General features: G+C 45.3%; 4 protein-coding genes and 1 pseudogene across 5 annotated transcripts; 1 reads left to right on the top strand and 4 right to left on the bottom strand.

Moving 5' to 3' along the window:
- TRVA0_100S00188 lies at positions 1-643 on the bottom strand (annotated as a pseudogene). Its single transcript has one exon. A coding segment is annotated over exon 1 (643 nt).
- Positions 644-1,287: 644 nt separating this feature from the next.
- TRVA0_100S00166 (uncharacterized protein) lies at positions 1,288-2,280 on the bottom strand (the record flags this gene model as incomplete). The annotated part of the gene is made up of 1 exon (XM_076687956.1): positions 1,288-2,280. One exon carries the CDS (start codon positions 2,278-2,280, stop codon positions 1,288-1,290), a length of 993 nt encoding a protein of 330 aa, XP_076537814.1.
- A 1,385-nt stretch (positions 2,281-3,665) lies between these two features.
- Positions 3,666-5,195, top strand: HXT1 (sugar porter family MFS transporter; the record flags this gene model as incomplete). Its single annotated transcript, XM_076687955.1, has 1 exon — positions 3,666-5,195. One exon carries the CDS (start codon positions 3,666-3,668, stop codon positions 5,193-5,195), a length of 1,530 nt encoding a protein of 509 aa, XP_076537813.1.
- Positions 5,196-5,624: 429 nt separating this feature from the next.
- Positions 5,625-6,092, bottom strand: TRVA0_100S00122 (uncharacterized protein; the record flags this gene model as incomplete). The annotated part of the gene is made up of 1 exon (XM_076687954.1): positions 5,625-6,092. The coding sequence occupies one exon, from the start codon at positions 6,090-6,092 to the stop codon at positions 5,625-5,627; it is 468 nt and encodes a 155-aa protein (XP_076537812.1).
- Positions 6,093-6,877: 785 nt separating this feature from the next.
- Positions 6,878-8,461, bottom strand: HXT5 (putative glucose transporter Hxt5p; the record flags this gene model as incomplete). The annotated part of the gene is made up of 1 exon (XM_076687953.1): positions 6,878-8,461. The coding sequence occupies one exon, from the start codon at positions 8,459-8,461 to the stop codon at positions 6,878-6,880; it is 1,584 nt and encodes a 527-aa protein (XP_076537811.1).
- Between the last annotated feature and the right edge of the window lie 3,601 nt (positions 8,462-12,062).

Below are 12,062 nucleotides of genomic sequence, written 5' to 3'. Positions count from 1 at the left end.
AGCGACTCGCCAATCTCGTCATGACCTCGTCACCAAGTAGTTCCTTGCCCTGGCCCAGGGGAGAGTATGCTGCTAGAACAATGTTCTTCCCCTTGCAGTAATTGAGAAGCTTTTCTTGGGCAAGGAAGGGATGAAGTTCTACCTGGTTGATGGAGGGGGTGACTGTCGTGGTTGGAGAGTTGAATAGTTCCTCGAATCGTTGAATGTCGTAGTTGGATACACCAATGGATCGGACTTTATCTTTAGGAAGCTTTTGCATGAGCGCCCAGGTTCGAACGTGATCCCAATCTTCGTCGACGACCTCTTCCTCCTTCCAGGAAAGAGGCCAATGCATCAGGTACAAATCGACATAATCCGTTCCCAGATTCTTAAGGCTCTTCTCCAAGGCTGCGGCAGGATCTCGGTGATCAGTACTAGTAAGCTTTGTAGTGATGAAGATCTCTTCTCGAGGAATTCCACTGTCCCTGACTGCCCGTCCTACAATCTCTTCGTTAAGATATTGAAGAGCTGTATCAATATGACGGTAGCCAGCCTTCAGAGCTGCAAGCACGGCATCATACCCTCGATCGATATCTGAAGAAGGTGAAAACCATGAAGTACCGAACCCTACAGAAGGAATTTCTGTTCCATCGTGCAATTTCATTGTATCCTGGTTAACTTTTGCCATTTGAAATTGTAACTGATTCTCCAACCGTTTAGTCTTTTTGAACCTCGGGAATACCTGAAAATTTATAGACAGTTACGGTTAGAGCCCAAGATCTTCTGATCTGTCTATTTTGGAGTATTATCGGAAAATTTCGCCGTTGTGGGGTTATAAATGTTTAATGTCGATCAAATGCCGGATGTGGGGCTATTTGCCGGGTGTGGGGTTGAGCCCCACCTTCGAGACGACGGTGGGGCTGCGTAGGGGTAAAGATGAGCCGGACGGACAGCCAGAGCCCGAACCGTTTCAAATCGCCCCCTATCTCTACCGGTAATTCAGAACCGGTATTTCCAGATCAAACTCTGAACCGGTAGTCCCTGAACCGGTAGTCCCTTAGATAATTTTGGTGATTTTTCAATGTCAGAAGTGAATTTGGTATCTATTATTCTACAGAAATCGAGGTGAGAAATATTTGTTGTAAAATTCATATCAAACGTTTAAAATGTTTCCAACAGAATAATCATCTGTATCAACAAATGCTACGGAACACTGAGCTGGCGTCAGATGGCTGTAAAAAATGTTTTGTATATAGATTGTTTACCTCCAAGGTTATCTAGCGCTATGAGTGAGCGATGGTCGGAAATTTAATCTCTGAGTGCGATAGGAAGTACCTGTCTTGCCACCAAGCTCTTTTGAAGGCTATGGCCGATAGACACTGCTTTTGCGGCATCTTTGAGATTGAAGCCGTGATCAGACTTATCAAAAAGTACCCAATCCCTGAAAGCCACGACTTCAGCTTTGAAAGCCTCAGCAAACAGCACTTGATGGTCCGATGCTGAAACCATTTTTGTTCCGGTTTCGTCGCTAATATCCACATTCAGACCACGGGGCTCGCCGTTTATTTGGATTCGGCCCTTGGTACCAATAACTTCAGTAGTGGTGTGATGACCATGCTTGTTATCCCTTGAAGCGTACAAGTTGAATACCAAGTCATTCTCAAATTCAACCAGACCATGAACATTGTCAGCATCACCCCATTCTTTAAACTTGGGATAGACCTTGCATGTTCCAGTAGCAAATGCTGATTTAGGGGCTTTATCTTCACCAACCAAAAAGAGCGAGATGTCGATGTCATGAATGCTGCAGTCGACAAAAATTCCTCCCGATCCTTTAATATAATCAAGGAATTGCTTCGCTGGGTTAAAGTTGTCGCTCGTACTAGATCGGACAGCAATGACATCGCCTATGGCTCCGTTTGCAATGGCCTGACGAGCCTCTTTGTAGACTGCGGCAAATCGGCGAACAAAACCGCATGCAACCTTGAGGTCAGGATACTGGAGGGACAGTTCGTACATCTTCCACGCAATGTTTTTGTCCCCAGAAAGAGGCTTTTCGCAGAAAACATGCTTTCCAGCGGCCAATGATTTCGACACATGTTCTTCGTGAAGACCAGTTGGACTTGAGATCCACACAGCATCAATATTTTCTTGAGCGACAAAAGTATCGAAGTCGTCAAAAATTTGGGCTCCTGGGATATTGTCACGAGCCCATTGCTTCTCATTTTCGACAACTGTGCAAATTGCAACAACCTGTACAAATCTAGTACTTTCCAGATTCTCGATGTGAATAGAACCCATACGGCCAGCGCCGACGGCTCCAACCCTCAAGAGTTTTCCTGTAGTGTGAGACAATGTCATGATCGTAAATCGTTGATTTAAGAGTTTAGGGAGTAACTATCATTTATATTTACCAATTTCAGACTCAAAAGCAATTTTCGAGTGTACTTAGTTTGACGGTTTGCCACTAACCGGTAATTCATTTTCTCGAAACCACCTGTGAGTTGGACAGCACCATTACCGGACCCCCATAATTTATGAATAACAGGACGACTCATATACCGGTACTAGAAACAACTTTGCCGGTTCTCCACAATTTAGATGAGTCGGATCCGGCAGTTTCTAAGCACTACGAGTCATCAAATCTGGAGGGGGGCGGGGCTCGATAGCTGCTTGGCCTCTCGGGTTTCAACTCCGATGAAGGGTTAGGAGTTCCGCGCCTAATATAATCTACGACTAAAGCCCCCAAAGATTCAATAACTGTTACCCTTAAATTATTACCAAAATAGCCAAAAAAGGATATCTGATCGGCTGATGGTTCCGGCACAAAAGAATGACGGAAGGAAGGACCCAATGCATATCTCAAAAAGGGCCGTTACCAAACGGCGGAGTAAGGATTGACCCGATAATGAAACATTGAATACGGTACAGTGAAGGGCGACCCTGCAGGTGTAGAGTGTAAAAACCTTAATCTCGGAGAGCTGCTTCCTGACTCTCCGATCATACCTAATCCGCTCGGTGCAAATGCGGGATGACTGCGGGACCCATTTGATATGACATTAAATCCTTGACCCGTATTTTTAAGTACAGTACTGTACAGTAGTGCCTTTTGGCCAGCCTCACCAAAGAAGCGAAATTATTAATTGTATTATACAGTATTATTTTAGCAGTAAGTTAAACTAGAAATGCCAGTAACCTGAATATTAAATAGCACTGAATGAAGCAAATATCCATGCGGAGCAAAGGGGGATATGCCAGCCAGGTTGTCACCAGAAACACTACGGGTAAAATCTCCGGCCTCAATGCGCCAATTATTGAGTTGAAGAGAAAGCGGTGAGTACTACAAAAAAGATAGCTAAAATAATGACTAGACTAGGAACTGGACTTGCTCGTAGGTAAGTACTAATACACTAAATAACAATCCCTGAAATTGATGCCGGAGGTTCTTCCCCTCATCCGGCTATGCACCCCACACTTCAGCCGTCCATGCCGTGTAGTTTGAAACAAGCTGCCTCGATGATGCAAACACTTCGGCTGTTAGTGTACATATTGTACACACACTTTTCTCCACAAGCTTTGATAATGCAAGATTCTGCACTTAAATTCAAGTCTTCTGCAGCTGTGGTTTGACGCAAAAGTATATAAGAGTGGGTGAAGTACCTCAGTTACGCCATCAACTCAACATCATGAAGTTACCCCGTTCTAACTCATTTTCCCTGGTGGCTTTGTCATGTTGCCTGGGGTTTACGCTTTTTGGCATCGACTCAAGTCTCATGAGCGGTGTACTCGCGAATAATGTTTTCAAAGATGACTTTAATAACCCAAATTCCACAATTGTAGGACAAATAACGTCTTCATTTGACTTGGGGTGCTTTATTACCGCTGTCATTACTTCCATTATCGGCAACAGCTGGAGTAGAAAGAAAACGATTACAATCGGGTGCCTAATCCACGTCATTGGCGGCATTATTCAAGCAACCTCTTTCTCGGTAGGCCAGCTTATTGCTGGCCGGGTAATTGCAGGGCTTGGTAATGGATTTATTACTGTCGCAATCCCAGTCTGGTTATCTGAATGTACCCCTGCTGAAATCCGTGGACAAACCCTTGGTATTATGTCAGGGATTAACGGAATTGGAGGTATTATCATTGCTTGGATCAACTTCGGAATGATGAATGTCGCTAGCTCCGTGGCTTGGAGGTTCCCAGTTGGCCTACAAGTACTATTTTCAGCGGCGACTATGATAATGACACCATTCCTTGCTGAGTCGCCTCGTTGGCTAATTATCCAGGGCCGCGTAGATGAGGCTCGTGAGGTAATTTCTGGGTTGATCAAGAAGCCACTTGATTCCGATGATGTTCATACAATGTTTGTTGAAATCAAATACCACGTCGAACACGAAATGGAGCTAGCATCGGAGTCACACTTTAAAGACTTGTTTAAAGGGGGCGATAAGATGAAGAACTTGGAACGAATCCTGCTGGGTGCAGGGACGCAATTCATGCAACAATGGGGTGGCATCAACGTTATTTTGTACTATGCAACTGTCATCTTTGAGGAATCTTTGGGGCTAACAGCTAGCCTGGCATATATCCTTTCTGCTTGCAACCAAATGAATTCTACAATCTGCGAACTGATCTCCTCATTCTTTTTGATTGATAGGGTGGGCAGAAAACCACTCATTTTTTGGGGAGCCTTTGCACAAGGTCTCTGTTTCGTGGCTGTGATTATTGCTCTGTCGATAGGCTCAAAGTCGGCCGGTATTGTGGCAGTCAGCTTTATGTTTGCCTATTACACTTCTTATGGGCTGTCATGGTGGATGGTACCCTGGATGTACCCTGCAGAAATCAATTCTCTTCGATACCGAAATACCGGAGCAGCAGTTGCCACAGCTACTAACTGGATTTTCAATTACGTCATTGTGCTAATTACCCCTACCGGAATCGCTAACATTGGATGGAGGTATTACATTATCTATGCGGTGATGAATTTTGCTTTCATGCCAGTTATTTACTTCTTTTATGAGGAAACCTCTGAGTTGACTCTAGAGCAAGTTGATGAATTATTTGAATTCAGGGATGGCAAGCGAAGTTACAAAGAAATCATTCCAGGAGCCCACAGGAACAGGAAGTTGTGGAGCCGTACCGTTGATGTTGACGCGATTAAAAAGAACGCGGAGGATGAATTTATTGAAGATGTGGACGAATCTGTTGCTTAGAGTTTTTTGTATTGTTAGGGTCTATTAAATTTATAATCATATGATATCATTTTACAAACTTCTCATAAGTACATAATAGCTTAGGATGAATTGCAACAATACTGATAACGGATCGCATGGCGCCAGAATGTGGTTCGTCGAATAAACTTGGGGAAAACCGACAGTGCTACACGGGATGGCAAGATGAGTCTCGAATAATACTTCAGCCACAATAGGAGAAAATTTGGAAAGAGTCCAAGAGACTACGGCAAAAGCGACAAGGATGCAGCCTCTGCTTCGTCACATGAGAAATGCCATAGGATCTGAGAAACAACTCTCGAGGAGATTAAAAAACTGGGTGCCCTTCAACTTTAGCAATTGACGATGTGCACTAGCGGGTTGATCCACTTTTTGAGTGACGGCCTTCTCTGGGAAATTGGGCCAGTCTTTTCAAGTCTTTCCTTCGCGCCACAAAGTGTCGGCTGGTAACATGTGCCGCTGGCCTCCCGAAGAAGTGCCTTTGTACCCCATAGAGAGGTATTGGGCCAAATGGTGATGGAGCGCTGCCAAGGGCCTCTTCACAATAGGATTTGGACTTTTCTCACCTTGGGCCACACCCAGGGTCGTACCAAGGTTCTTGAGCTGCTGCTCATCCTGCTGTTCTGTTCTATTCTTGTTCGTGTGCTGCAGCTGGCTAGGGGCCGGTCGTTTTCTCGGGACGTACTTGTATACCCTGTGGATGCGGCCATTGTCACAAAAGTGATGGCGTTTGAAGTAGGCATAATCCTCGGCACTTTTGAAGAATACCTTTACAGCTCGTCGCGTTGTATTCGGGTCTCCCTTGAAGGTCATAGTGGCAGAATCACTGGCTAACTGAACGCCGTTGTAATGTTCGATTTCCGTGCGGAGTTCTTCCATCTTGAACTTGGCGGAGACTCGTGGAATGACTGCCGGGAAGCACTGCGTGATGTCTAGTTGTTTGAATCGATTCTTACAGGCTTCAAGGCCCTTCTCGATGTCGCTTTCATGGGCACTGTCGACCACGTGTATCTTCTGGTTGTGAATGCCCGTTCGAGTGACGGCCTTGGCGACAATCGCATTGGCTGCCTCGTTAATGATCCTAATCACTTCTGTGGCTTCGAGGGGGTCTTTATCCTTTACGACTCAGTCTTTTTCCTCAAGTGGCTGAAAGAATACCGCTCCTGGGGTAGCTCTAGCTTGGTCGTTTCAGACGCTACCATCGGACGCGTAGGCGTGGCGGCGGGGCGACTCGCCCCTCCGCGGATCACATCGGCAAAGTTAGGTCCGTTGAGCGCTTTGGCTTGGGCGCTCTGCTGTCGTGTCACTTCTTTTTCTACTTTTGACAATCTCGTTTCGATGTAGGTAGCACGGTCTTCACCGTACTGAACCGTTTTGATCCATTAGGCCTCTTTCTGCTTGCAGGTACCCTCAGGAATCTTGAGGCAGCCCGCAGCGGAGTTTGCGCTTTCTCGGTTTCGACTTTGGCGCTGGTCATGGCGGTCTGCCTCAGCAGCGACGGTTGAGAAGCCTCGAAGGCTTAGAAGAAGTTCGGGTGTGCAAAAAGTTCGCTACCATATAAATACAAAAACTAAGGAGTGGTATGAAATGTTTCGAATAATACAAGTTACCTTGGTGTAATCAATGGTACTAGATCAATGTCATTGTCAAAATTGAAAGTGCTTTTATTCATGCTGTATTATGTCAACACTTTTCCGAAAAATGGAGGCCGGGAATGGGATGTGCTCTGCTGTTGAGTTGATGACAGGAATATCATTTTGATCGAATACACTGCCGATAGGCGGCTCGTATTCTTCTCCACGTCTCTTATGGAAATCTTGAGCGAATAAGTCATCAACTTGTTCCAGAGAGAGATTCATTGTCTCCACATAGAACAACTGTGCCATTGCAGCTGCTGTAAAATTGAAGACAACAAATATGATGTAGTATCGCCATCCAATGTTGCTTGTAGCAATTGGAGTAATTAGCACGATGATATAGTTGAAAATCCAATTTGTAGCAGTTGAGACACCGCCACCCAAAAATCTCCATCTCTGCGAATTAACCTCAGCCGGATAGAGCCACGGGACCACATTCGTTGTGCAGGCAAAGATTGTGATGTACAAGAACATAAAGGCAACTGCAACTAGTCTTGAAGTCCGTGTTGCCAGAGCAAGACACACAGTCACGGCAAGATAACATAATCCTCCACCAATCCATCCATAGACCGATGACTTCTTACGTCCCATTCGATCAATCAAGAAAACACCGACAAAGGTAAAGAAAACCAAATTCATACTGTTTCCAACCGAAAGAATCAAACTGTCGGATTGATCAAATCCTGCATAATTTTGGACGATATAGGTCATATAATAGTTGATGACATTAATACCACCCAACTGTTGGAACATTTGCGCTGAAGCCCCCAAAATGATTCGTCGTAAGTTCTGAGTTTCGTCGTTCCTGAGAAGATCTTTCCAGGATGTTGTGGCAGCAATCGCTTTTTCATGGAGGTAATAAATCTCAATTGCATCTCGCAGGGTTTGGATTTCAACATCGTCCACCGGTTTCTTCAGTAATAATGATAACACTCGCCCACTCTCCTCAATTGCGTTTCGAGATACGAGCCATCTGGGCGACTCAGGGAGATACAGACACATTAAGGAGCACGTGACAGCAAAAAAGCATTGCAGTCCAATTGGAAACCTCCATGCGAATGAAGAATCAACAGATCGCATTCCGTAATTGATCCAGCCAACAATAACACAACCGAAATCGGCAATAGCCAGCTGGCATGCAATAAATTTACCTCTGTACAAGGGTCCACACGTTTCGGCAAGCCATACAGGGACAGTCGAAGTCAGCATGCCATTACCAATCCCTGCTATTACACGACCGACGATGAACTGAGCCACGGTAAACGTGCTCGTTTGAAGTATTGCTCCAACGATTGTAATCATGCAACCCAAAAAAATGGCCCGACGACGGCCAAGATAATCTCCAACGAAACATATTGCGATACAACCTAAGAAACATCCCAGGTCGAACGTAGAAGTTATTTGACTTAGAGAAGCAGCACTCGGCTCATTGAAGGCGTCGCGAAAGTATTTATTTATAATGATTCCGTTCAAGAGAGCGGTATCGTATCCAAAAAGCGTGAATCCCATGGCACAGCAGAGCATTATCTGCGGTGCGCATGGAATCACAGAAAAGAATATCTTATCTCTTCTCCGAGTAAGATAATGCGGAGTAGCTCTGGTTCGCTGCATCGTTCACGCGGTTCAATGAAGCTATCGGGACTGCAACACCGTAGTGCTTTCCATGCCAGGCAAACCTGACTATTCCGATGTCCGAGCGTATCGACCACCAAATTCCGCTGTTGAATACGACGACAAAAGTGCTGGAAAAGGTTATCCATAAGTGTTTGGTATATTTAAGACAGCCACGTGCCGTTGAATCACTTCGGGGATCGGAGTGGGTACTCAGCGAGTCCGAAGCTTCGGCCATGATGATCGACATCAAGGATGCCTTTGACGATGTCCATAAGGCAACTTTAATGAAGAAACTCCAGGCCATGAAAGTGCCGGCAGTGTCTATTACTTTTTTAAGTGATCTCAGAACCGCCATAGTTGCGTATGGAAAACGAGATCAATCCAGCCGATAAGCACTGGAATCCCGCAGGGATAGCCCATCTCTCTGTTACTCTATTATTGTACACGAGCGACAGAGAAATAGAGCAAATGAATGGCGGGGCAGTGGGATTAATCAACGACGTCACAGTGTATGTCCACGGCGCCGGTAAAGGAAAACGCCGATGCACTTACTCGCATCGTCAAGGTCTGTGAAGCCTGTGCAATACGTAATCACACGGCCATCGACTATGGGGACAAGCTTTTTCATGCACTTCTCCTGCTGGAATAAGGAGCCGATAGGAGCGGCGTCTCCCGGGTGGAAGAGAACGACAAGCCTCAGCAGAGGTCAAGTTATTGAGGATATAGCTGAACAGAAAACTGACGTTCCGCCCGCACTTAGTGATCGTAAATGACTTTGGGACAGATGTGACGACTAGATGCGATTGATCTTTGGCAGGACATACCGCGACGTTCCCCGCCATGGGATGAGAAGGCAGACCAAGACTATTGGCTCTGCGAACCGCGAGGCCTACCACAGCCTTCCCCCTCATTTGCTCAATCTTACGGTACAGATCACTCGTATACAGTAAGAAGAGTAATGGAGAAAACATTCCATATCAATTGGGTCCCTTTGCTGTACCGCATTAGCGTCGTGGGGATCCCCCGAGGGTCCGGGGAAACAATTCTCCTGGGAGATTAAAAACCGGACACCCTTCAACTCTGTGATTGACGGTGTGCGCTAGCGGGTTAGTCCGCCCTTGAGCGACGGCCCACTTAGAGAAATTGGGCCAGTTCTTCCTTCGTGCCGAGAAGTGTCGGCTGGTCAGATGTGTCGCTTACCTCTTGAAGGGGGGCCCTTGCGCCTCATATAGGGGCCACTGGGCGAGAATGTGGTGAAATATTTCCAAATGGCCACACTCACAAAAGATTTGGACCCCTTCCACGCGAAACCGGGGAAGCTACCTCCGGTGTATTGAATATTTGGAAGCGAGCTACTTCCTATTGAAAACGAGCTATCAGTCGAATCCTGTATGTTTATTGCGTCGAAGATCTTTTTGGATGTGTCAGGTTTACGAAGATCTCCTTTCAGCGGCCAAAATCATGAACTTTGACTCTAGTACAAATAAGTTGGCCTGCCCAAAATCCGAGAGGCATGTTTACTTTTGTTCCTGCTAAATTTTGATGGTGCTTTCGTATTTTCACTAGGTGCACTTTCTGTGCGCTTTCGTTAAAGGTGGTATAGTTCCACAGGGTCTGTGGGCTGTATTTTAAATATAGGCTTGGGCTATTTCGGGTTAGCTATGGTAATCGGTATTTTTTTTAGGTAAGTCAACAAAAATTATGCGCTATTATAATCATAAATTTTTTATATGTAATAGGGTCCTGTAAAGATGAAAAGTATTGATGACATCATGTTTGCATTGGCAGCATCGCCGATCAAACTCAGATCTGGACCGGAAACGCACCCGCGAACCACTGTACAGTACACGCTAAACGAGTGGTCAGTCCAGCAAATGTCCCCCTTCCCGAAACACTGACAGAACGACGCCGTGCCCTTTGCTTTTTCGATTGACGTGCAAATACCACGTAGCTCTACGTGAGTGAACACTGTTGTGTGCGATGCGCTGGGCAACTATCAGGCTCAGTTAGTTGTGTCGAGAAGGTTCAAGGTCAAGTGTCCTGTTTTCCAAGTTCAGAGAGCAACAGCTACCGAAATATGCTGAAACAGCTAGTCCTATGCGTAGCGATCGCCGTAACGCCCTTCACATTTAATATCTCGTCAACGGCGACAGTGTAAGGCGCTACTGTATTATTAGATTATTGCAAATGTTATTGTCGATCAGTATGGAACTCATTGAATGGTGTGGGCAACGCGGTCTGCCTCAATTACGGATGGTATTTTGAATTTAACTGACTCTTACACACTAATTACGAAGGAAAACCCATGTGGATTAAGAAGTGCCAGCAACCAATTATTGGTAGCGCGCTTGGAGCTGGCTTTATAATATCGCTGCTCTATGGTCCTCCAGTAAACTTAACACGGCTTTCAACTACATTAATCAGGGACGTCTAGAATTGGAGGGCCTGAACATAGCTGTGTTTAAAATATTGCGACAAGTATATTTCACTCACTGAATTTCGAGTACACGAATAGCTTCCAGAAATGACTTGACTTCAAAAAAAAGCCAAGCAACTTTGCGAGAGTGAACGCACAGCGTTGAATTGCCCGACGCCCACCGGAATTGACTGAGTTGCCTAGTAGTGCAAATGGTGAGAAAAAATTAGAAAAGAACGTCAAGTGGAAAGCGGAAGAGTGGGAAGCAAGTGACAATTTTAATCCCAACTCGTCTCATTTTGAGGCTTTCTGGCCAACAACAACAAATTACGCTCTCTTAGGTGGGTCAGCATCGTGTAACATTTTGAAAATTAGCAAAGTCGCTGTGCTAGCGGTTATGCAAATCACCACAATTAGCAAATTTTCAATCCGTCTCAGTCTCTCGGAAACTGTATCTACTCTTTCGGCCATTGTGTCATATACTTGCTTATCACTACCTAAGAGGAAAAAAGAAGGAGAAATCTTACTATATATACACGGCGCCGGGTTGCCTGCAGCCGCCTTTCCCGATACAGTAACAGCGCGCAAACGATTTCCTGCGCAACATGCAACGTGCATAAGCAATACACAGTAGGTAAGGATTGGCCAAGACAAGACGACGTTTCATAAGCGAGCTATTTTAAATTTTATAAACAATTGCATAACAGATTTGATTACGAGTAGGCGTGAACAGTTTTAAACCATTGTTGCACAAAAGTGCGACATAACCCCAGCTTTACCAGTACTATGGCTAAACGGCGGGACAAATTATGTCTCACTTACTAAGTAACGTATTATTATAAGTACAATAGATTCTGATACCTGGTAATATAAAACGAAATACTAAACGAACGTAAAACTGATGGTTACCTATGAAACCCCAAAGAAATAACACCAGTTACTGGTAAAGCATCCCACTAACATCGAGATAGTGACCAGTCTTTCTAGACTGCTCAATGGAGTAGCGGGGACCAAACTTACCAAGCTGTTGGGCCACGATTTGAAGGGCCAGGAGTTTCGAGTATGGTCGGTTAATGGCAAGGGCGCCACTCATGAAATATGTGTTCGGGATGCCGCAGTCTCGGTAAAGGCCATTGATCTCACCCTCACAATCGAGACCCCAAATCTTCGTCAGTTGTTCGC

Source organism: Trichomonascus vanleenenianus (genome assembly GCF_965637985.1).
Source record: "Trichomonascus vanleenenianus strain CLIB 3782 genome assembly, contig: TRVA0_100S, whole genome shotgun sequence".
NCBI classification, from domain to species: domain Eukaryota; kingdom Fungi; phylum Ascomycota; class Dipodascomycetes; order Dipodascales; family Trichomonascaceae; genus Blastobotrys; species Blastobotrys vanleenenianus.
Note: the sequence above shows the minus strand (reverse complement) of the source record. Positions and strands in the feature narration are given on the sequence as shown.